The sequence below is a fragment of the Rhinoderma darwinii genome, chromosome 4, assembly GCF_050947455.1.
Source record: "Rhinoderma darwinii isolate aRhiDar2 chromosome 4, aRhiDar2.hap1, whole genome shotgun sequence".
Taxonomy (NCBI): domain Eukaryota; kingdom Metazoa; phylum Chordata; class Amphibia; order Anura; family Rhinodermatidae; genus Rhinoderma; species Rhinoderma darwinii.
Window position 1 is genome coordinate 402,273,010 of NC_134690.1, and position 26,698 is coordinate 402,299,707.

Below are 26,698 nucleotides of genomic sequence, written 5' to 3' on the forward strand. Positions count from 1 at the left end.
TAATCTCACATTTTTTATTTTATTTTAGAAACATTTCTACAAACTAATCCAGTATTTACAGCTAACAAATTTTACAAGGTGACAATATTAAAAAAAAAACACAAAAAAAAAACAAAACACAAAAATAAAATATCCATACGGAGGAGGGAGCGTCCTAATGTGGGGTCTACGGGGGAGATGCCGTCTACGGAGTTTCTTTATTATAAAAGATCTGAATTAGCACAAAGCTTGTGAATCCAGTAAAACAAAGACGGGGGAGGGGATGGGTAAATGCGGCTCAGTACGATGCCGTCAGGCGGTGGGTCCAGCTTTTCCGCCACCATAGGAGATAAAACAGGAGACGGGATCCAGACAGTTGTGACTTAAAGACTTCCGACTTTTCTTCTGCGAAATCTATGGTTTATCCCTTGTCCACAAAACACAGCTAAGGGGTTATCCAAGTTATAAAAAAAAAAACCATAGCCGCTTTCTTTTACAAACAGTGCCACACCTGTACACAGGTTGGGTCTGGTATTACAGCTCAGAACCATTGAAGTGAAAGTGGATGAGCTGCAATACCATATGAAGCCTGTGGACAGGTGTGGCGCTGTTTTTGGAAAAGAAAGCTGCCATGTTTTTCTAATCTTGGACGACCTTTTTAACCCTACTGGTGCCAGGAAGGCTCTGAAATACGTGTGCGCCCTCGATGCTATACTGCAGAAAAAGAAGTCAAGTTCCACATAATCCGTTGTCCACTTCGATAGACCATCACGCGGCGGGGCTGGTGTCAGTAGCCATATTTTTCGTTCAAATGTGTCTTTCCATCTCCTGTTTGACCTGAGTAACAAAAAAAGAGGCGACATTTAGGGTCAGTTCACACGGCAGATTTTGCATGGCGGGTCCCGCCGCAAAATCCGCCATGGAACGATTCCTGCTGACAGCACGAAGATTCCTCCCTCCCATTGACATGAATGGAATCCGCCCGGAGATCGAGCAGGACGCTTCTTTTTCCCACTAGCGGGAAACCGAAGCGTCCGACTCCCATTGAAATTAATGGGAGGTGGAATTTTGCGGCGGATTCCATCGCAAAATTTCCTACATGTGAACACAGCCTTAGAAAAACTCAATGATCATACTACAAGTATTGATGAGACTGTTTGCTTTACTTGTCCTATCCTCTAGTCACATCCAGATCTGCACTCAAAATTCATCTGGTTGAATCCATTAGCAGTGTGTGGGCAGGGAGCTTAGCTTAAATTCTATAATGTATTGCAGCGTAGGAGATGCAGTTTGTTGTGTCTGCAGAGCTGGTGTCAACCCTACATCTCTCACAATGCAGCACAGCACAGGACAGGACCACCTCGGATCACCATTTTACAGTTCATATAAAGACCATTTACATTAGTTTCAGTCTGGATTATACTTCAGAGTTGTAAACACAATTCTGCTAGTTGTTATTGGAAACTGTCAGCAAGCTTGTTATACACCCTCCTAAAAGCAAAGCTAGGGTCTAATAATGCAGATAGTTTTTCCAACACAAGATGACTGTACAGGGTAAAGAATGCAAATCACCAGAGAACTCTGTGCAAACACTGAATAAGCAGGGAATGCATTTAGCTCTGAAGCATGTAGAATAGTGAGTGCAGCTCTGGAGTATAATACAGGATATAACTCAGGATCAGCACAGGATAAGTAATGTAATGTATGTACACAGTGACTCTACCAGCAGAATAGTGAGTGCAGCTCTGGAGTGTAATACAGGATGTAACTCAGGATCAGTACAGGATAAGTAATGTAAGTACACAATGACTCCACCAGCAGAATAGTGAGTACAGCTCTGGAGTATAATACAGGATGTAACTCAGGATAAGTAATATAATGTATGTACACAGAGACTCCACCAGCAGAATAGTGAGTGCAGCTCTGGAGTATAATACAGGATATAACTCAGGATCAGTACAGGATAAGTAATGTAATGTATGTACACAGTGACTCCACCAGCAGAATAGTGAGTGCAGCTCTGGAGTATAATACAGGATATAACTCAGAATCAGTACAGGATAAGTAATGTAATGTATGTACACAGTGACTCCACCAGCAGAATAGTGAGTGCAGCTCTGGAGTATAATACAGGATATAACTCAGGATCAGTACAGGATAAGTAATGTAATGTATGTACACAGAGACTCCACCAGCAGAATAGTGAGTGCAGCTCTTGAGTATAATACAGGATGTAACTCAGGATCAGTACAGGAGAAGTAATATAATGTATGTACACAGTGACTCCACCAGCAGAATAGTGAGTGCAGCTCTGGAGTATAATACAGGATGCAACTCAGGATCAGTACAGGACAAGTAATGTAATGTATGTACACAGTGACTCTACCAGCAGAATAGTGAGTGCAGCTCTGGAGTATAATACAGGATGTAACTCAGGATCAGTACAGGATAAGTAATGTAATGTATGTACACAGAGACTCCACCAGCAGAATAGTGAGTGCAGCTCTGGAGTATAATACAGGATGTAACTCAGGATCAGTACAGGATAAGTAATGTAATGTATGTACACAGTGACTCCACCAGCAGATTAGTGAGTGCAGCTCTGGAGTATAATACAGGATATAACTCAGAATCAGTACAGGATAAGTAATGTAATGTATGTACACAGTGACTCCACCAGCAGAATAGTGAGTGCAGCTCTGGAGTATAATACAGGATATAACTCAGGATCAGTACAGGATAAGTAATGTAATGTATGTACACAGTGACTCCACCAGCAGAATAGTGAGTGCAGCTCTGGAGTATAATACAGGATGTAACTCAGGATCAGTACAGGATAAGTAATGTAATGTATGTACACAGTGACTCCACCAGCAGATTAGTGAGTGCAGCTCTGGAGTATAATACAGGATATAACTCAGAATCAGTACAGGATAAGTAATGTAATGTATGTACACAGTGACTCCACCAGCAGAATAGTGAGTGCAGCTCTGGAGTATAATACAGGATATAACTCAGGATCAGTACAGGATAAGTAATGTAATGTATGTACACAGTGACTCCACCAGCAGAATAGTGAGTGCAGCTCTGGAGTATAATACAGGATGTAACTCAGCATCAGTACAGGATAAGTAATGTAATGTATGTACACAGTGACCCCACCAGCAGAATAGTGAGTGCAGCTCTGGAGTATAATACAGGATGTAACTCAGGATCAGTACAGGATAAGTAATGTAATGTATGTACACAGTGACTCCACCAGCAGAATAGTGAGTGCAGCTCTGGAGTATAATACAGGATGTAACTCAGGATCAGTACAGGATAAGTAATGTATGTACACAGTGACTCCACCAGCAGAATGGTGAGTGCAGCTCTGGAGTATAATACAGGATGTAACTCAGGATCAGTACAGGATAAGTAATGTATGTATGTACAGTGACTCCACCAGCAGAATAGTGAGTGCAGCTCTGGAGTATAATACAGGATGTAACTCAGGATCAGTACAGGATAAGTAATGTATGTATGTACACAGGGACTCCGCTGTAGATGTAGCTTCATTCTAGGTAAACTGGAAAGTGGTGATGATGTGGAGTAGGTTGCTGGTTACACTCCATTACCTGCAGGTGGGGTCCACACACAATAGTCAGGGTCGTCTTTAGGATAATTAGATGAGAGGGCTCCTCGTGGTGGCTGTGAAGACAGAGACATGGCTGATTAGTCTTGATTACACATTGTGCAGATTGTGAACAGTAAAGAACTTCATTAGACGGAGGGGCACTCACCCGGCTCGGGCCGAGCATTTTCTTTAGTTTAACTGTGGTGGTCCCAGGAGCCTCCTCCTCCTCCTCCTCCTCCTCTTTGGTCTGGGAGGCTGAAAATAAGGAACAAGGATTGTCTAAAAGGAGAAACTAAAGGGAATTTTACACTTGCCGATAAGCGGCCGGCGCCGATCAACGAGATGTTTTTTTAATTCAGCAGTGATTCGCTTCATATGAACTTCAGTGTAGCGGTGTGCAGGCGGATTTCAGGTGTATTCGGCGCATAATACGAGTGCTTTACACCCGGAAATACGCCTGAAAATAAGGCATGTGAACAGGACGTTACATTGGGAGGCCGGAAACATTGGGCTTGTTCAACTTGGAATTTTATTAGAAGTGATTATTTATTACTTATTGGCATCACCTTAGAGGAGATCTTATTAACATGTATAAGTATATGTGTGGGCAATACAGAGACCCGGCACATGATCTGTCCCTTCCAAGGACCAGAGGACATTCATTGTGTGTGGAAGAAAGACGTTTCAGACATATATCAATATAGGAAAGGGTTCTTTACAGTAAGAGCAGTCAAACTATGGAACGCCCGACCCCAAGAGGTAGTGACGGCAGATACTGTCAGCATTTAAAAAAAGGCGATGGCGATGACGAAAGGCAATGAGGGTTATAACTAATCAAGCGCTGAATGGGATGGAAAAGATTGAGAACGGTTTAACTTAATGGACCGGTGTCTTTTTTTCACCCTTTGTAACAATTTACCGGTATCTTTATCCCGCAGTCGTAGTGACGGCCCCAGCATGGGGCTAAGGACTCCATTCGTGGGTTCTGTCGGATCTTTTTGTCAGGGGGACCCATGAACGGAACCCAAACCAGAGCTTTCCGTTTGCATCACCCTTGATTTCAATGGTGACGGATCCGCCGCAAACGGTGTCCGCTTGTCTCCGTTGTGTAAGGATTCCTTCGGTTTGACAGAATCAACACCGCAGTCTACGGAGCTATTCATTCTGTCAAAATGACGGAATCCTTACACAACGGAGACAAACGGAAACTATTCACACCGGATCCGCCACCACTGAAATCAATGTTGATTGAAATGGAAACCTAGAAAAATTCCTTTAATCCGGCATCAATGGGACCTGATAGGTTCTGGATTTTCAAATATTCTGGATTGCTGGATAGTCCTCACTTGTCTGATAAGAGAACATTCAGGTCATCCCTCATTGTTTTTTGTGCTCAGTCTTCTGCTTTGGGTCTTGTGAGATTCTGCATTATATTGCAGGTTTCATGCCAGATTATCAGATACCGGACTAACGGAACTTCACTGTATATACACGCAGTCAATACTGTACGTCGCAGACCATTGGAATGGTTTGTTGCTCACCTGGAGGTTTGGGGCTATTTAGGGTCCTACGACTGGCGCTCGGGGCCTCCATAATTTCCTTTGACTCTTCTGTTGGGATCTTCTCTTCCACATCAGCAACTGCAAGAAACACAAGATGATGTTATGTGATGTTACACATGGCTGGTTCATGACAGCGGCACTACATCTGCTATATGTGGTGTACATCACAGGACAGTCACATGGTCTGATCCATTTATAGAGAAGCCGCATAAAGATCGAGCACGGACGACCACATGACATGTGAAGAAAAAGTTCATTGCGTAATGAAAAGTTCTGCAAATAGACCTCGTGCATCATTTCCTCAACGGTTCAAGATCTCTGCTTGCTCTTAGTAAATATGAGCGTTTTTTTAATGATATCCAGTACATCACTACAGATCTGATACTTCTCACAGCTGAGGGTTTGTTAAAATTGTATCCAGGATAAACAATAGTCAGAGCTAAACAGCCTGAACTCCAGACTGATACATTGTAACAAACTATCAGGACAGGAGAGAGGTTTATTGTGCAGAGGTTTAACTAGACGCAATTGTAACAAACCCTCAGTTGTGAGAAGTATTTGGTCTATACAGGTTTCCAGCCTATGGCTGTAAACAAGAATGTTTCCATTTACGGACAGCAAGCAGAGATCTTGAAAAAGGGTGAGAAATTGAAACACAAAGTATATTAAAAATTTGTAGGACTTTTCATTAAACAATGATAAAGCTTTATTTAAATGACACTGGAAAGCCCCTCTAGGTCATCCTGAAACCAGTTGTACCAGAGCTGTATACCAGTCCCGGGGGTGAGGTCACCCGTGTCGGGCATGGTTATTACCCTGAGGTGGGTAGGTGCTGTTTCCAGGGTCGGAGCTCCTGCTCTGCTCCATGGCCTCGCTCAGCGCCGCGTTGCTCTCTGTACGGCTGGCGGTATCCTCTTGCACGTCGTCTTCCTCATCCTCCTCTTCCTCAGGCTCATTGCCGTCTCCTTTCATGGTGAACAGGTTGGAGGGGAGTTCGGTCCGTTTTGGTGGCAGTTTCTGTAAGAAGGGGAAGCCATTAACTCGTGTATCATCTCAGACCACACACATCTGTAAAACCTTCATCATTGTCACATCAGTAAGTGGTGACACTGGCGTGCGGAGCTGGCTGGGAATTGTAGTTCACCATTACGACGCTGGGTGCACGTCCTGAAGACAATGCTGGGGGGACCCCTAAGGGAGACGGGAGCCCCACATTCTCTACTGCTGTCAAGGAGTCCACAGCAGGGAAGGAGTGTCCGTACTTGTCATGTGATACTTTTTAGCCAATCGCAAGAGCAGCGGGGGTGAGTCTAGGTGGGTACATGCCATGTCTCCAGGGGGCGCCCACAGTGCACATGCGGTGCTTTTAATACACAGCAGTGTATGATAATATACTTGGAGGTACTTTTATGTCATTTATTTGAGTAGGGGGTACTTTGCTTAGGAATGCTGAAAATCGCTGGTCTATAGGAACCCGTACACCCCCCCCCCCCTTCCCAGTTCTGGGTGTATGTGCAGCGTAGGTTCCCACCTATGGAGGACACCTTGTCGTGGCAGGTGGGATCACACAATTTGATCAAAATGTGCACCAAGAACCTGCCTATTATAAGTAGATTTAGCAGTAATGCAGATTTATTTATATTTAGTGGCTGAGGTGACATTAGTGTTCGCAGTGTGCGGTCCCCATTTTGTATATCCTGTCGATATGTCACAAATGTCTCATGGGAAAACCCCTTTAATGGGGCAATCCTTCCATATTGGCTATTGGGGCGCACAGGCGTCATAGTGGGGGGGGGGGGGGGGGGGGTAGACTCGACGTGACTGTAATACATGGTTACCCATTTGAACAGGGCCTGTATACTCGCAGAGGATAACGTTAGAATTTACATTAAACTGGATTTTTTTTTTTTCCATATTCAAAGTTTTTTTATTCGTTTTAATACAAACCGGTACAAACACAGTCAGGGAAAATGTGTCCCCACAATAGAGAGAACATGACAGATGAGGGCACAGCCCAAACATGAGGGTGAACATCACATCCTATAGCAAGCGCAAAGTACCATAGGAGTCTGCGGAAGCGGAAGAGAAAGGAGCATTGCTTAAGAGAGAAAATAAAACATAGCTTCTCATGCGTCCTAAAATGCAATGGCAAAAGTGGGCGAGCGCAATCACAGGAAGCCGAGGACCACGTAAGACCGACACAAGAAGGGAAGGAGACGAAGAGGCAAGGGGGGGGGTCATGGTGAACCTGGACTCCGGTCCGGAATATCATGGGTAAATATGAAGCAGCTCTGCACCGTGCAGAGACATGATTGGCGCAAGCAAACCCCCCGCACATCTGTATGTAGCCCCCGCCCCGAGGAAGTCCCCGGGAGAGGATACGCAGCGCATCTCAAGTCACCGCACTCCGGTAGGTGGAAGAAGAAGGGAACCTAAGTCACGGGGACCAAGTGTCCTCATATCTGGTAGAAGCAGCCGCAGAATGAGCCAGAAGCTGCTCCATTCCCTGCAGTAAGACGACCTCCTGGAACCCCTCATCCAGCAGTGGAGGGACCGCCGTTCACCACCTACGGGGAATAACGGATTTGGCCGCTTGGAGGAGGTGTCTAAGTAGAGAGCGTTTGTAAATGGGCGATGGCATAGGGAACATGAATAAAAGGGCCTCCTCGGGTGAGCTAGGGACCGAGACCCCAGCCACATCTAATATAATTTGGAGAACCGCCTCCCAGAAACTCCGCAAGGAGGGACAACTCCAACAAATATGAGACGTTTCCTCGTCGCCCCAAAGCGCCAGCACGTGTCGGGTACAGATGGGTACCATTCCTGCAGGGCAGTGGGCACCCGATACCACCTAGAAATAACTATGGCCAGTTTCCGGAGCTCGTATGGCTATCGAAGCTTTCTGGGAAAGGGAATAACATGGTCTCCATTGTGTGTCGGAGAATGTCGAGTTCAATTCTGTCTCCCAAGCCCTGCAGAGGACGGGAGATGAGGGGATCGCTGGGAGGGGGGGATTTTATAGCGGATGGAAATGGCGTGCGCTGGGGACAGGGTGGAGACACATAAGCGCTCCGGGTCAGTAAGCGGCCGGTGAAGGGGAGTCTGGCGCTTAGCAACAATATAGAAATGCTTTAACTGGGAGTATTCAAATATGTGACGGGGTGAGGGCGGATCAGCCGGGCAGATAGTGGCGAATGGGAGTAGAGAGGACCTGAGTGAAGCACATGGGATTGGCGGAGACCTACCCAGGAAGGAAAGACGCGCCCCCCAAGCGGGAAAGGCAGGGCTGTCAGTAATAGGGGTCCTTCGGTCAACCAGTGAGCCCCCCACCCCAGAGGATCACAGTGCCAAGAGGGTATGGAGAACAACAAAGGAGGCAGGAGTCGGTCTATTCCCAGGCAGGGTCCATGGCAGAGTAGATCGGGTACGAGTACAGGGTTGTTGGGCTAGACTAAGTCAAAGTTTAGAGTCACGATTATGAAAGAAGTCACAGACACGAGCGCGAGTCGACGCCAGAAAGAATCGTCCTACTCAGACGGGGACGACCCGCCATATGAAGGATCCAAAACATTGTTGGATACGTAGCCAATAAGAGGACGGGATGGAGATCGGGATCGTCTGCAGCAGGTACAGCACGCTGGGGAGGAGTGACATGTTAATAAGGCCAAACCAGGAGATTCCCTCTCATGCCAAGTGGCGAGATCTGTGCGAAATTTGGCTAGTAAAGGGGTGAAGTTATTGGCAAACAGTTGCGAGAGATCAGAGTTTATACGCGCACCCAAATATGTTATAGCGGGCCAGGAGAAGGGGAAATTACTTTTGAGGAACGATGGTGTCGAGGGTGGGAGGGAGACATTCAAAGCCTCAGACTTGGAGAAATTAATCTTAAAATTGGACCATTTTCCAAAACGGGACAGCTCGGACATCAACGAGGGAGGAGAGAGACATGCGGGTCCGTGAGATAAACCAACACGTCATCAGCAAATGCTGAGCACTTATATTCTGTCCCGCCTATGAGAATACCCTTAATATCCGCGCGGTTCCGAATGGAGGCCACGAGATGCCCCAGAACGAGGACGTGCAACAAAGCGGATAAAGGGCAGCCCTGCCTGGTGCCGTTATGAATAGCAAATGGCGCAGAGAGGGAGCGGTTTATTTTAAATTGGGCAGATGGGGAATGATAAAGGGCCATGACTTTACTCATAAAGGAAGGTCCGAGTCTTATATGGTGAAGAGTTTGGTGAAGGGCGGGCCGGGATATCCCGTCAAACGCCTTTTCCTCATCTAGAGAGAGAATCATGAGGGGGATGTGGTGAGTCTGTGGTGATGTATTATCGCGCGGCTCCCGGCCAGGCACGGATCCCTCCTGATCTGGATCCACTAAGTTAGGGAGATGTTTATTCAATCTGTTCGCTAACAATTTGGCATTAATTTTTAGGTCAATGTTGAGCAAGGAGATGGGGCGATAACTGAAGCAGAGCGGAGGATCTCTGCCCACCTCCGGGATGACCGTGACATGAGCCAAGCTGGAGCCAGTGGGGAACAAGACTTCAGGGGAGACGGAATTAAAGGGAAGGTGTCGCGAAAAAAATAATTTTCTATATAAATTTGCTTTTAGTATGTTATTAAAATACATTTTATTTATTTGTGTTTTTGTGTTGTACTTTTTTCTTACTTGTACTTCTCTATGGGGGCTGCCATTTTGTTTTCATCTCTGTATGTGTCGATTAACGACACATACAGACATGGAATACGGCAGCTCCAGTCCCATAGAGAATGCGAACGGGAGCCGTTCCATTCACTATAGCATACGCCGTCTGTGTGGGAACGGCGCATGCGTCGCTCCCACACAGTCCAAAAGGAAGGTCTTTGGCCGAGCGACATCCGACGCCATTTTCATGTGGACCGGAAGCCGCGGCCGGACAGTCAGATGACGGCTTCCGTACATGTGTTCAGAAGCAAGGACTAGGAGCGGAGGGAGCGGCGGCGGCAGGAGCAGGTAAGTTATGTTTGTGTATGTGGTGTGTGTATTATGTTCGTGTTATACTGTCTGATTACCACTGTATCTAATCCTCCTACACTGTGTGCCGCCATTTTCTGAGTGAATGCACAGTGTAGGAGGATTAGATGATTCAACCACCTCCTTCTCCCGGCACTAGCCAGGATAAGGGAGGGGGATTGTTTGATTACACTAGAGCGTGTGCGTCTACACCAAATTTGCAGCATAAAGCAATGAGGTTGCTTTACCACATTGCAATGCTGCAATTTTGGGAATTGCTCCCTCTAGTGACCAGCACACGGAAATGTTATAAATTAGAATCTAATTTATAATATTTCCTGACTTATTTTAAAATTAAAAAAATTAAGACAATGTGTAATCACTTGAACACTAACGGTTTAACTGAAAAAAATATATATATTTCTAGCGACGCATTCCCTTTAAAGTCTTGGAGCAGAAGTGGCGCCAAACAGTAAATCAATGTTTTATAAAATATGGCAGTGTACCCATCCGGTCCGGGACTCTTCCCCCCCCCCCGGGAGGTCCTTGATAAGGGCAAGGATCCCCGGCGTGGTAAAATCAGCTTCCAACTGGATTTTTTTTTCCCAGAGATAAGTAATGAATGCGTCTTCCTACTTTTGCTTATGTTTCAAAGTCCAGAAATAAAGAATCCATGGGGGGGGACGGACGGACGGACGGGTGGGATCTTGGGACGGGCAGATTTCACCCACGTTAGGCCGAATTCAGACGACCGTAGTAGACGTCTGTGTGACGGCCGTTGAAACAATGGCCGTCACACGGACAAATGGCCGTCGTGTGAAGGGTCCGTTAAATGGATGAACATGTCCTATTTTCTTCCGTTTTCAAGGATCCCTCCATAGACTCAAGTCTATGGGGATCCGTAAAAACGGGACCCGCACGGGGGCAACTCGGATGTGAAAAACGGCAGTTTTTTTTTTACGTCCGAGTTTGAACTCGTTGGTGTGAATCTGGCCTAAAGAGGCTCTGTCACCAGATTTTGCAACCCCTATCTGCTATTGCATGTGATCGGCGCTGCAATGTAGATAAGAGTAACGTTTTTATTTTTAAAAAACGAGCATTTTTGGCCAAGTTATGACAATTTTTGTATTTATGCAAATGAGGCTTTCTAAAGTCCAAGTGGGCGTGTTGAAAAGTAAAAGTACAAGTGGGCGTGTATTATGTGCGTACATTGGGGCGTGTTTACTACTTTTACTAGCTGGGCGTTCTGATGAGAAGTATCATCCACTTCTCTTCACAACGCCCAGCTTCTGGCAGTGCAGACACAGCGTGTTCTCCAGAGATCACGCTGTGTCGTCACTCACTTCCTGCCCCAGGTCCTGCATCGTGTCAGACGAGCGAGGACACATCGGCACCAGAGGCTACAGTTGATTCTGCAGCAGCATCAGCGTTTGCAGGTAAGTAGCTACATCGATTTACCTGCTAACGCCGATGCTGCTGCAGAATCATCTGTAGCCTCTGGTGCCGATGTGTCCTCGCTCGTCTGACACGATGCAGGACCTGTGAGTGACGTCACAGCGTGATCTCTGGAGAACACGCTGTGTCTGCACTGCCAGAAGCTGGGCGTTGTGAAGAGAAGTGGATGATACTTCTCATCAGAACGCCCAGCTAGTAAAAGTAGTAAACACGCCCCGATGTACATACACAATACACGCCCACTTGGACTTTTACTTTTCAACACGCCCACTTGGACTTTTGCAAGCCTCATTGGCATAAATACAAAAATGGTCATAACTTGGCCAAAAATGCTCGTTTTTTTTAAAATAAAAACGTTACTGTAATCTACATTGCAGCGCCTATCTGCTGCAATAGCAGATAGGGGCTGCAAAATCTGGTGACAGAGCCTCTTTAAAGGCACATACTACAGTATAAAAAGACCAAACTCTGCCCCTTACCCCCACCGTCCCAGTTTTCAGCTTGAATTTGCTTCCTCCTTTCATCGCCCCGAACATCGGTAACGTCAGCTTCTTAGTCTTAGAGTCAGCAGAACTGAAAAAAATAAAATGAGGAGATGTAGAACCGCATACAGGGTGTATCCTAGTGATCAGTTATAACATGCTATGGCTTTAAAAGTGAATGATCAGGAGATCCCACCAGCTAAAACCAAAAATGTTGCAATAGTCTTCAAGCAATTCAAAAAAATTGCCTATATACAGATGCAGCAGAGTTGAATTTGCAATTTAGACCTGCTGCACGCTATAAAGGGATATAATGCAGTAGGTTTACCTGTACTCCGTTAACCCTACATGAGGTCACTAGATGTCCCAAAACTCAGCTCTGCTACATGTGAGCCTTGGAGATGAACTTAATATGGAGCCATCTTTATGTTTATTGCTGGGGGCTTTTATCATTACCACGGACACCCACACCAGACAGATGGTAGGACGCGGCCGCTCCCTCACTCGGTGCCTTAGTGTTTACGGCTCTAAAATCTCTCCCCGGGCGATCTCATGTGATTTACAGTGACAGGCGAGTGATATCACGGGACACTAACGGCGCTGTGGAGAGCAGATATTTCTCGATCACCCTCCAGTCTCCTGCAAAATTACAGACAACATTCTATCCCCTATCCAAGCGGTAAGAAGTCGCACAGGAGATTTCCCCAGGGAGAGAGGGGTGAACGTGGCTTGGATTTTAATGGCCGTCACTTACTCAGTCCTCAGCTCGGGGAGTCTGGTCGGCTGGACGATCTTGATCAGACTCTTTAGCCTCAGCTGCTCCTTCTTCAGCTCCAAGGATTGTAAATGAAGCTTCTTGCGGGTCACGCTGTCCAAGGAGGCGCCGGATTTGATTTCGGTCATGAAGGCGTCCAGGGAGTCTTGGGCAGACGTCTGGGCTTCGCCTGGGGGAGAAGAGGCAGGTGAGCCCCATGTGTGAGTTATACCAGGCTCAAATATCATTACTGAAACAGGAAGATTAGGACTACTACCACTATCGGATTGTGAAGGGATAGGGAGCTCCGATGTTCTAGAAAAGGTTCTTCAAGCTCCATTAACTTCCTCAGGGGCAACCAATTTCCCTAGAGTGCAGAATCCCTGTAAGAATGCAAAGCCCAAAGGAATGGCTGCACATCGATCAATGCCCTCGTCTTTCCAGGCAGGTTCACAATTAGCCGGCACTGTGGCGTTCTGGTCACTTTATCTATCTTAGCAGGCCTCAAAGGTGGTTTCCCATGGAAAGTCAGGACATATTGCTGGGATATGCCAAAACATACTGATCAGGGTAGGGCAAACCCGCTGGGGAGGCAACGATGCAGTGCAGAGAATGGCAATAACCAATGGAAATCTGCTCCGTCAGCTATGTGGGTGGGGTGGACCCCACTCCCCCACTCGGGCGGCTGGATCCCACTCCCCCCACTCGGGCGGCTGGACCCCACTCCCCCCACTCGGGCGGCTGGACCCCACTCCCCCCACTCGGGCGGCTGGACCCCACTCCCCCCACTCGGGCGGCTGGACCCCACTCCCCCCACTCGGGCGGCTGGACCCCACTCCCCCCACTCGGGCGGCTGGACCCCACTCCCCCCACTCGGGCGGCTGGACCCCACTCCCCCCACTCGGGCGGCTGGACCCCACTCCCCCCACTCGGGCGGCTGGACCCCACTCCCCCCACTCGGGCAGCTGGACCCCACTAGGGCGGCTGGACCCCACTAGGGCGGCTGGACCACACTAGGGCGGCTGGACCACACTAGGGCGGCTGGACCACACTCCCCCACTCGGGCGGCTGGACCCCACTAGGGCGGCTGGACCACACTAGGGCGGCTGGACCACACTAGGGCGGCTGGACCACACTAGGGCGGCTGGACCACACTAGGGCGGCTGGACCACACTAGGGCGGCTGGACCACACTCCCCCACTCGGGCGACTGGACCACACTCCCCCACTCGGGCGGCTGGACCACACTCCCCCACTCGGGCGGCTGGACCACACTCCCCCACTCGGGCGGCTGGACCACACTAGGGCGGCTGGACCACACTAGGGCGGCTGGACCACACTAGGGCGGCTGGACCACACTAGGGCGGCTGGACCACACTAGGGCGGCTGGACCACACTAGGGCGGCTGGACCACACTCCCCCCCACTAGGGCGGCTGGACCACACTCCCCCCCACTAGGGCGGCTGGACCACACTCCCCCCCACTAGGGCGGCTGGACCACACTCCCCCCCCACTAGGGCGGCTGGACCACACTCCCCCCCCACTAGGGCGGCTGGACCACACTCCCCCCCCACTAGGGCGGCTGGACCACACTCCCCCCCCACTAGGGCGGCTGGACCACACTCCCCCCCCACTAGGGCGGCTGGACCACACTCCCCCCCCACTAGGGCGGCTGGACCACACTCCCCCCCCACTAGGGCGGCTGGACCACACTCCCCCCCCACTAGGGCGGCTGGACCACACTCCCCCCCCACTAGGGCGGCTGGACCACACTCCCCCCCCACTAGGGCGGCTGGACCACACTCCCCCCCCACTAGGGCGGCTGGACCACACTCCCCCCCCACTAGGGCGGCTGGACCACACTCCCCCCCCACTAGGGCGGCTGGACCACACTCCCCCCCCACTAGGGCGGCTGGACCACACTCCCCCCCCACTAGGGCGGCTGGACCACACTCCCCCCCACTAGGGCGGCTGGACCACACTCCCCCCCCACTAGGGCGGCTGGACCACACTCCCCCCCCACTAGGGCGGCTGGACCACACTCCCCCCCCACTAGGGCGGCTGGACCACACTCCCCCCCCACTAGGGCGGCTGGACCACACTCCCCCCCCACTAGGGCGGCTGGACCACACTCCCCCCCCACTAGGGCGGCTGGACCACACTCCCCCCCCACTAGGGCGGCTGGACCACACTCCCCCCCCACTAGGGCGGCTGGACCACACTCCCCCCCCACTAGGGCGGCTGGACCACACTCCCCCCCCACTAGGGCGGCTGGACCACACTCCCCCCCCACTAGGGCGGCTGGACCACACTCCCCCCCCACTAGGGCGGCTGGACCACACTCCCCCCCCACTAGGGCGGCTGGACCACACTCCCCCCCCACTAGGGCGGCTGGACCACACTCCCCCCCCACTAGGGCGGCTGGACCACACTCCCCCCCCACTAGGGCGGCTGGACCACACTCCCCCCCCACTAGGGCGGCTGGACCACACTCCCCCCCCACTAGGGCGGCTGGACCACACTCCCCCCCCACTAGGGCGGCTGGACCACACTCCCCCCCCACTAGGGCGGCTGGACCACACTCCCCCCCCACTAGGGCGGCTGGACCACACTCCCCCCCCACTAGGGCGGCTGGACCCCACTAGGGCGGCTGGACCCCACTAGGGCGGCTGGACCCCACTAGGGCGGCTGGACCACACTAGGGCGGCTGGACCACACTAGGGCGGCTGGACCACACTAGGGCGGCTGGACCACACTAGGGCGGCTGGACCACACTCCCCCCCACTAGGGCGGCTGGACCACACTCCCCCCCACTAGGGCGGCTGGACCCCACTAGGGCGGCTGGACCCCACTAGGGCGGCTGGACCCCACTAGGGCGGCTGGACCCCACTAGGGCGGCTGGACCCCACTAGGGCGGCTGGACCACACTAGGGCGGCTGGACCACACTAGGGCGGCTGGACCACACTAGGGCGGCTGGACCACACTAGGGCGGCTGGACCACACTAGGGCGGCTGGACCACACTCCCCCACTCGGGCGGCTGGACCCCACTAGGGCGGCTGGACAACACTAGGGCGGCTGGACCACACTAGGGCGGCTGGACCACACTAGGGCGGCTGGACCACACTAGGGCGGCTGGACCACACTAGGGCGGCTGGACCACACTAGGGCGGCTGGACCACACTAGGGCGGCTGGACCACACTAGGGCGGCTGGACCACACTCCCCCCCACTAGGGCGGCTGGACCACACTCCCCCCCACTAGGGCGGCTGGACCACACTCCCCCCCACTAGGGCGGCTGGACCACACTCCCCCCCACTAGGGCGGCTGGACCACACTCCCCCCCACTAGGGCGGCTGGACCACACTCACCCCCACTAGGGCGGCTGGACCACACTAGGGCGGCTGGACCACACTAGGGCGGCTGGACCACACTAGGGCGGCTGGACCACACTAGGGCGGCTGGACCACACTAGGGCGGCTGGACCACACTAGGGCGGCTGGACCACACTAGGGCGGCTGGACCACACTAGGGCGGCTGGACCACACTCCCCCACTCGGGCGGCTGGACCCCACTAGGGCGGCTGGACCACACTAGGGCGGCTGGACCACACTAGGGCGGCTGGACCACACTAGGGCGGCTGGACCACACTAGGGCGGCTGGACCACACTAGGGCGGCTGGACCACACTAGGGCGGCTGGACCACACTAGGGCGGCTGGACCACACTAGGGCGGCTGGACCACACTCCCCCACACTAGGGCGGCTGGACCACACTCCCCCACACTAGGGCGGCTGGACCACACTCCCCCACACTAGGGCGGCTGGACCACACTCCCCCACACTAGGGCGGCTGGACCACACTCCCCCACACTAGGGCGGCTGGACCACACTCCCCCCCACTAGGGCGGCTGGACCACACTCCCCCCCACTAGGGCGGCTGGACCACACTCCCCCCCACTAGGGCGGCTGGACCACACTCCCCCCCACTAGGGCGGCTGGACCACACTCCCCCCCACTAGGGCGGCTGGACCACACTCCCCCCCACTAGGGCGGCTGGACCACACTCCCCCCCACTAGGGCGGCTGGACCACACTCCCCCCCCACTAGGGCGGCTGGACCACACTCCCCCCCCCACTAGGGCGGCTGGACCACACTCCCCCCCCACTAGGGCGGCTGGACCACACTCCCCCCCACTAGGGCGGCTGGACCACACTCCCCCCCACTAGGGCGGCTGGACCACACTCCCCCCCCCACTAGGGCGGCTGGACCACACTCCCCCCCCCACTAGGGCGGCTGGACCACACTCCCCCCCCCCACTAGGGCGGCAGGACCACACTCCCCCACTAGGGCGGCTGGACCACACTCCCCCACTAGGGCGGCTGGACCACACTCCCCCACTAGGGCGGCTGGACCCCACTCCCTCTTACCTTGCTGATTTGTTTTCAGCTTCGCCGCTATCTCCACAATCTCTTTTTCGACGACATCCAGTTTCGCAGTCTAATGATAGAAATATAAAATCAGCTTCTCATCGTTCACATCAGCCCCGACGCTCCAGAGTCCATTCTAATCTATGATCACGTGTATGTAAGTCTATTAGGTCACCGCTCTGCAGCGGAGAGGGATACACAAATGAACCACAACTACCCCCCAAAATAAATCACCCCAGACTATTATTAGAGAGATATTTCCATCTCAGACATTTATGGTGATGAAAATAACTGGAAGAATCGCTGCTACTTCCGGGTGTTAATCATTTCAGGGCTCGGCTTTTCCGCCTTAGGCTATGTTCACACAGGGTATTTTGCCGAGTTTTTTGACGCGGAAACCGCGTCGCAAAACTCAGCAAAAACGGCCCGAGAACGCCTCCCATTGATTTCAATGGGAGGCGTCGGCGTCTTTTTCCCGCGAGCAGTAAAACTGCCTCGCGGGAAAAAGAAGCGACATGCCCTATCTTCGGGCGCTTCCGCCTCTGACCTCCCATTGACTTCAATGGGAGGCAGGAGAAAGCGTATTTCTCGCTGTATTATGCCCGCGGCGCTCAATGGCCGCGGGCGAAAAACGGCGCGATAATTGCCGCGAAAATCGGCGTGCAGGGAGAGGAATATCTGCCTCAAAGTTCCAAACGGAATTTTGAGGCAGATATTCCTCCCCCAAAATACTCCGTGTGAACATAGCCTTACCAGGGACTCGTAGGTTTCTGGTTTTTCCTCGATCTTCCCAGCTTTCTTCATACGATTCAGACGCTTTTTTTCAACAACCCCCGTGCGGTCCAGGAAAGTGTCGTCGTCGCTGTCATAGAAATCCTCGTCCTCCCACTGTTTGGCTTTTCTTTTACGGGAAACTGGAGAAAACGCCAAAATAGATTATTCATATCGGACGCTGGATGGATCCCACAGCTGAAGACGCATGGAAGCGTGCGAGTGTGAACTGAGGCCACTTATAAATGAACAACTGCAATGGAAGAGAAGGCAAACTATGGACAGAAATGCGGTTAGAAATAATAATGAAATTGTCAGCTGGGTTACAACGGACCGCGTCATCTACGGTGTTCTCTCTGATCCCGGCAGCTGTGTTACATGTGCTCATGCCGCGATCTCAGGGTAACACGGAGCAGTAACCGCGAGATCACGGTAACACAAATCTATCTCAAACACCCGCAGCAAGAGATATATCCGTCACTAGTCGCGAAGGGGTTAAAGTATGTCCCTAATCGCTAAAAAGCAGCGGCGTTCGTACTGACCGGCCTCCTGGCGTAGTAACCCTCTCATGTCCAGCATGCGGCAGGCCTCCAAACTGCACAGCTTCATTGCGTCCCTTTTCTTTCCTGAATGTACCACCTCCGCCACCAGCTGCTTGCCCGAAGAATCGTCCGCCGGCAGCCTAGACAAAACGAGACGGGAGAGAAGACGGACCATGACTAGCAGCAGCCGCTGATTTACACATGCCAAAGTGGTGCAAGGGCTTAAGAAATCTGATGTTCGGGCCTCCATTCAGGACTCTAGAAAAGCTGGGTGACAACTCCCGTGCGACCATATTGTTGTGCAGCAGTTTTGCCAACATCTGGACACTGTCCACTTTGGACGAACCCTGTGAAAATTCACCACCTGGTAGATCTAGTAGGGAGCCTCCGACGCAGATGTGAACAGGGCCTAAGGTGCGCAGATTGGGGTGTGGGATTACGTCCTCTCATGCGTGACCAGCACAATGTGTGTAGACCGTGTTCAAATAGTGTACCGGCTTCATGTGCGGCATGGACACCGCAGCCTAATGGTTTAGGGACCGTATAGGAACTCCTTGTGTACTGAATGGACTGGAAAAGAACAACATAGAGAAGCTACCTGGTGTAGTTAAAGCGTCTCTGTCACCACATTATAAGTGACCCTGTCTTGTACATGATGTGATCGGCGCTGTAATGTAGAGAACAGACGTGTTTTTTTATTTAGAAAAACGATAATTTTTGACGGAATTATGACCTATTTTAGCTTTATGCTAATGAGTTTCTCAATGGACAACTGGGCGTGTTTTACTATATGGCCAAGTGGAGTGTATGAGGCTGACCAATCAGTGTCATGCACTCCTCTCTATTCATTTACTCTGTAGATAGCGATATAGCTATATCGCTATGTGCAGCCAGATACACAAACACTAACATTACTGCAGTGTCCTGACAATGAATATACATCCCCTCCAGCCAGGACGTGACATGTATTCACAATCCTGACACTTCTGTAGCGTCTCTGTGATTTACAGCAAGGCAAGCGTAATCTCGCAAGATTACGATGTAACCGGTCATTTCAAACGAGATTACGCTTGCCTTGCTGTAAATATCACAGAGACGCTACAGAAGTGTCAGGAGAATGAATACACATCACGTCCTGGCTGGAGGTAATGGATATTCATTGTCAAAAAAGTTCTTACGTTTTCTGATGTGAGGCGCGAGGTGTGATGAATTTTGAATGTGCCTCACATTAATATTAACCCCATCATGTTTCTCAGTCATAATGGGTTAATGTGTAAGGTACATGATGGGGTTAATTACTATTAATGTGAGGCACATGGAGGTTAAATTCATCATCGCACCTCGTGCCTCACAATAAGCGCTAGAAAGAATTTTTTATTTAATTTTTTTTACAGCGCACACATCATAAATGATGCAAAAAAATTGTTGTGCAGGTTATTACGGCCGCGCCAAGACCGAATATGTGTATTTTATGTATTGAGACTTATTTTAATGTTTATTGTAAAAAAGGTGTATGTGTTGTTTTATTTAACATTACTTTGTTTTTACTATATTTTTTTAACTTTAATGTACAGGCCTATATCTATATACTGATAGTAATGTACGGTATATATCTATATACTGATAGTATTCAGGCAGTTGTTAGGACATACCTATGTATGCCCCAACAACAGGAAATATGGTAAGACAGCTCTGGGGTCCTTCAATGGACCCTGAGCTGTCTGCCCATATATGGTATGGCCCTTGATCGAATCACAGGAATTCCCTGTGACTCGATCCAAGGGGCATCCCCCCTTCTCACTTACTCTTGAATGCTGCAGTCCGCTGTGATCGCAGCATTCACGGGAATAACGGCGGAGATGAGAGGTTTCCCTGCTCTCCGCCAGCGGGGCTGCGGCTGTGTAATACAAGCATTGCCCCGCTTCTGACAGGAAGTGCGCGTGCGGTCAGCATGAGGTGATTCGGCCGGCGCTGCACTATAATAAGCGGCGGCGGCGCAGGGACTGAGGACAGAACATGGGGGTGTTTTGCAGTGCGCCCGCCATGTTCTGTCTTCAGTGCCGCCGCTCATTAGCGCAGCGCCAGCCGCATCACATCATCCAGGACTCAGGAGCGGGACAATGGCTGTATTACACAGCCGCAGCCCCGCTCTCATACATTCATGTGTTACTATACTGAGCTGGGCGGCCGCAGCCCGGCTCCCATACATTCATGTGTTACTATACTGAGCTGTACGGCTGCGCAGCTTAGTATCGAAATACATGAAATAACGGTATCGAACCGTTTGGGGATGCACAGTATCGACGTTTCGATGCATCGTGCATCCCTAAATACATCTGCTCCATTAATAAGTGGATATTGGTAAGTTATCTGGTAACCATTGTACCCCGGGTCACTGCTCTCAAATTGGATGATGTGGTCACGTAACGATCACATCGATCACTGTGGATGGCACGTCATGGACGTACGGTTTACACGAGGCCGGGGGCACAATTGTGTACATAAAACCACATGGGTACGTTGTATACTTTAATAATCAGTGAACAGACACCTCGTAGATGGCACCTGGTGGATGGTGGCACACGCCTTCTCTCAGAGGGACTCCTGCCTTATAGGCCACAGTCATGCTGTCCACTCCACACAGTCATACTGTCAAGCATGATGTGGCCGCCATATCCAGGCCGGGATGGAGGTTGTGGGGCGCCCATTCTGGAGGTAGGCGCAGGTCCCAGAGGGGGGCTGGGAATAACTCGAAGGTTTTTATGCCTCTGCTCGGATCTGACTTACTTTACTTTGCAGAGCCACGACCCGATCCCTCGCTCTTCATATTCGAATTCCAGCTCCTCTCCTGCAGGAAACAAGACAAGACTCGGTCACACTCGACGCCGCAGACACAAGTGCGGTTTCAGCAAGTCAAAAATAAAAGTTTCAACATGAATTCGAGGTTTTAGGATTATTTTGATGTAGGTTGGGGGGTGTGGAGGCAGTTATATGGGGGGTGCATACTGTAGACCAATGAGAGACGTGATCATTACACGGAACTAAAAATTCGGACATTGGTCAGATTCAGATCTGTGCTGGATAAAATCAAAGAGGATCTATTATCGTCAAGTTTTGATCGGTGGGAGTCCGAGCTCTGAGACCCCCAACGATTGCTAAAACGAAGCGCCAGAAGTGTTCAGGTGAGCACTGATCGTCTCTGCTCTACGTGAAGTGCAGAACAAGAGGTGTAAGGAATCATAGACTGTCCAGTGAGTCCGTAACATCGCACGTTCGGCCGAGAAGAGCTGATCAGAAACGAAGCGGCACAGGACTGACCTGAGCGCTTTGTTTTACCGATCGTTAGGGGTCTCAGTCCTCGGACCCCCACCAAACTATTGACATGTCAAAAAGTTTTATGAAAGTATAGATACACTTTAAACTCGGCAGCTGACAAACGCCTGAGATCACATGATCGGTCACATGACTGCGTAGATCAGGGGGTCAGCGACCGTCGGCGCTCCACCCGTTGCGAAACTACAATTCCCAGCATGCCCTAACAGTTCGGTCTCCTCCGTCACTACAATGAGGGTGACAATTCTGCAGCAAAACCCACAACATTGCACAAGATTATTAAGGGGTTAATGCGGATCTAGAGCCGCCGTGACACAAACACTGCGTGATCTCCCTGCCGCTGACCAGCGCCGGAGTCATCGATTCTTACCTTCTCTATCGAAGAATCCCTGGAGCGCCTTCTTTGGATTCCTGGAGTACAAAGCTTCCCGATCCTCCAGAAATTCCATAGCAATGGGGTTCTCATCGGTCTCCTCCTCCGGGGCGTCCTCCCCTGCAAAACGAAGACAGACGTCACCGATGAGGAGAGAAAGATAAAGGCGTTATGTCCATGGTCTGATAATCCGGCACCTAGCAGGTCCTGTTCATGTCGGATTACAGGACATCAATTCCTGACCAGATTCAAAGTATCTGCTTGTTGTCAGTGAATAGAAACATTCTTGTTCACATCTGATAGGCCATCGTGAGACCTAATACTTCTCACAGCTGAGAGCTTGTTACAATCGTATCCAGTCTAGACTATCCTCAGTGGACAGGATAGAGGTTTGTTCTGTTTATCTCACAGAGGATTGACTAGACTAGATATAACTGTAACAAACCCTCAGCTGTGAAGTATTAGGCCTGTACAAGTTTGCAGCTGCTGGATGTAAACTAGAAAGTTGCCGTTCACTGGCGCCAAGCACTGATCTTGGACATGGTGAGGAATAGAAACAATGTATATTAAAAAGCTGCAGAACCTTTTGATATACAAGTTAACCCCTTTTTTTACTTTGATAACCGTCAACAAGACGGTCACTGACCTCTGGGCCCAACCATTATCAAAAACAGGGGGAGCTCATTTCTGCAGGGGGCAACACATGCCCACCCTGCTCTGCAGCCAAGATCGGGGATTAAGTTCCCCCCTTTGTTCTTAGCAATGGTTGGGGTTCCGGAAGTCAGACCTCCACCTCACTTATCGGGAGTGATTACTTCACGGATAGACAGTCTGCCGGACCCTTGAACCGCTTATCTCCAAGAGACCTCAGAATGAGATCTCTGACGGGATCCACTGTCTGTTTCATGCCCCCGACCAGCTAAGGACTGAATGTAAGAAGGAAAATTAAAAGTCCTGGCTCACCCATCCCCCACGAGCACCCAGTGTCATCTGACCCTCCCTGCTCTTTCCGCTCCTTCTCTTCTCCCGCCTCCTCCTCCTCCAGGTTGTCTTCTTCATCGGAATCATCTCCCATCATCCTCTTCTGCAGCTTCTCTTTCTGTCGCCGCGCTTCTTTGATCTGAGTTACCGTCAGCTCGGACTCTTCTTCCTGATCTTCATCTGGACCCTGAAAAAAAATAATCAGATCTCATCATTAAATCTGCAGATAATCTCCATATTGCAGCAAAAGGCATAAAGAAAGCGCAGCTGGCGACCCCTTCCCAGCCCTGATGGTACAGGCTGCGCGGTCACATGACGGCGGCAGAGTCCCGGCTGTATTACACTGCAGAACCATCGGCCAGGAAGAGCTCAGCATCTCAGTGTTCTCTATGGGAGACAAATCCCGGTACCAAAAATCCCTCTTAATTACACTATTTTTTTTTTATGGAGGTTGGATTTTCCCCATTAAAGGCAGGTGAAAAAAAAAAAAGCGAGTGGCGGGTCATAGTGCGGTGCCAGGTAGGAGAAGTTAGCTACTTCCTCTTACTATAAACGATGTCTCCAGATCAGGATCCACCCTCCACATTGATCAGTGACGTCCCTGCACAGTGAAGCGGATGGGAGGGTTCTGACTGCCAGGCAGAGCTGAGAGAGGAACGAACCTCAGTGACCACTATCTTTTCTCCCATATGAATTAGTGGCAGGTGCCATAAGGACACAACGCTCCGCAGCCCCTTCACTGTATCATTTCACGACCCCCCACTGATCACGTCGTCGGGCATTAACCCTTTAAAAGGTTTTTTTTTTCCTCATCTCTCCCATTTATGACAGATCTACAACTCGTTTTGGTTTACAGAACCCCCATAGACGTGTGGCCGTCTCTGCATTCAGTCTCTGCTCTGACCCCGTTCTGGCTGTGGAAATGCCATAAGAATCTCAAATGGAAAAAATACCTTATTTTCAAGATTTCTGCTTGCTGTCAGTGAATAGGTACCCTATTCTTTACAAGTACAGTCCAATCCACAAACAAAAATCCCATCCAGACCTAACACTAATCCCAGCTGAGGGTTTGTTATAATTCTATCCAGTCTGGACAATTCTGTGAGTTGAAAACATCAAATTTAGCAGCACAAATCTCTCTCAAGGCCTGATAGTCTGTTACAATGTATCAGTGCATGTAATATTAATCAGTCTGGAGTCTAGAATTTCACTCACAAAGGATTGCCTAGAATGGATGCATTTGTAGCAAACCCTCAGCTGTGAGAAGCATTAGGTCTGTACAAGTTTTCCACTTCTGGATATAATCAAGAACGTTCCTATTTATCGACAGCAAGCAGAGATCACACAGTAAGGCCTCAGGTATACAACCGGCATTTTTATCTGCAATTACGAATTACAGGTAAGAGTTCCGGGCCGTAGAAATGACCCGCAAAAATAGGACATGTCCTATTTTTGGAATTGACGGACCGCGCTGCTATATGCGGTTGACAGTCTGCGGCTGTCCGTGCCCGTAATCACGGACCGTGCACAAGGATACGGCTGTGTGCACGAGGCCTAAAAAGTTGCAGAACTCAATATAATGTGATTAAATTTAACCCTTTCATTTTATTGTAAGTGCCCGGCGTGGGGTAATATAAACATTGAGATAGTGACCTGCAGGATGAAGAGTCTGGTGCTCCCTCCAAATTTCAGCACATGCCCCACTCGGAGGCGGCAGTAGGTCTTGGACTGAATCCTCTGCTTATTGATGAAGGTCCCATGGGTGCTGCCCAGGTCGTACACATAGAATCCAGGTCCCTCATCTGGCTCGGAGCCCGGGACTGACCGATATTGCAGGACTGCGTGGTACCGGGACACAGAAGGGTGCTCGAGCGGCACGTGGCAAGTAGGAAGCCGGCCAAAAACAGTCCAACTAGCGCCATTCAGGCTCTTGGTTGACAGGATGCTGCCGCCCTTCAGCATCTCCAAGCTGTAAAGGGCCTGGGGCAGCCCGGACCAGGCAGGCTCCCGATAGGGAATGGCAGGGCTGGCCCGGTAGGCATCAGAGGGAAGCTTGGCGCAGTCATCCGGGCCCGTTTCGCCATGGCTGCCGATGGGGGGAAAAGGTTGTGGGGGGAAGGAGGTAGAGCTGGGTTTGTCATGTTGCTCCAAGATCTTTTCATTCCTGCCGGGCCTGGAAGGGGCGATGGGTTTCTTAAAGGACTCTGTCCCCTCAGAGGAGCTCTCCACGGTGCTGGCCCCAGACCCACTCCCCCCCTTCCTAGATTTTGATTGGGGACGTTCTGTGGGGTCCTGGGTCTTTGCATCATAGAATTTCGTTGCGGTAACAGCATTGGGCCCCTGACTCCCATTGGAGGGCTCCCCATCATTGCAGGTCCAGGCAGAACCGGTCTTCTCAGAGCCGCTTGGCCCAGGAAGCCATTGGTTTGTGGAACTGTCCCTGGAATCATTGGGTTCCTCATGGGCCCCATCGATGGAATTCTCAAGTTTCTCACTGATGGAGATGGCGCCAGCATCCCCGGGCTCCTCATTGGAGATTGGACTGGTCCCCTCAGAGAAGGCGGACCGGGGACCCCTGGCAGTCTCATCACTCCAGGTCTCTGGGCCCTCAGCGCTCCTGGACTTGGGATCCCCACACCCCTGCCGGCCCCAGGTCCTGGAATTTCTGGACCCCTCAGACCTGCTGGTACCAGACCCCTCATCATTGCCGGCCCTGAGACCCCCGGACCTCTCATCATTGCCGGCCCTGAGACCCCCGGACCCCTCATCATTGCCGGCCCCGAGACCCCCGGACCCCTCATCATTGCCGGCCCCGACACCCCCGGACCCCTCATCATTGCCGGCCCCGAGACCCCCGGACCCCTCATCATTGCCGGCCCCGAGACCCCCGGACCCCTCATCATTGCCGGCCCCGAGACTCCCGGACCCCTCATCATTGCCGGCCCCGAGACCCCCGGACCCCTCATCATTGCCGGCCCTGAGACTCCCGGACCCCTCATCCCCGGGACTCCTGGACCCCTCATCCCTGCCAGGCCCGCGACTCCTGGACCCCTCATCATTGCCGGCCCCGAGACTCCTGGACCCCTCAGCCCCGGGGGTCTCATCACTCCAGATGCTGGAATCCCTGGCCTCTGTACTCTGAAGGCTGGGGGTCCCGTGATCACAGGGCCCCTGATTGCCCTTGGACCCCTGGCTCCCGTCATGACAGGTGGTCTCATTGCCCGTATCCCCGGCCTCCAAGGCCCCTGGATCACCGGGCCGTTCCCCATCATCGGGGGCCAGTTGGGCGGCCTCCATGTATCCAGCGCCACTTTCACAGCCTCTGATATCCACGCACAGCGCTGCCGGGTCACACGAACCAGCCAGGGGGGGATACCGCACCGGAAATGCAGGATCTCTTCCGGTCACGTGACGGCGCCAACCAA

General features: G+C 51.4%; 1 protein-coding gene across 1 annotated transcript; it reads right to left on the reverse strand.

Moving 5' to 3' along the window:
* SLC4A1AP (solute carrier family 4 member 1 adaptor protein) lies at positions 1-26,692 on the reverse strand. Its single transcript, XM_075863477.1, has 14 exons — positions 24,927-26,692; positions 23,256-23,460; positions 22,290-22,412; positions 21,374-21,434; positions 18,587-18,726; positions 18,027-18,187; positions 17,274-17,343; positions 12,848-13,037; positions 12,091-12,184; positions 5,973-6,174; positions 5,137-5,235; positions 3,762-3,850; positions 3,597-3,669; positions 1-816 (listed from the first exon to the last, which is right to left on the reverse strand). The coding sequence occupies exons 1-14, from the start codon at positions 26,568-26,570 to the stop codon at positions 767-769; spliced, it is 3,201 nt and encodes a 1,066-aa protein (XP_075719592.1). The 5' UTR covers positions 26,571-26,692; the 3' UTR covers positions 1-766.
* Positions 26,693-26,698: the final 6 nt, after the last annotated feature.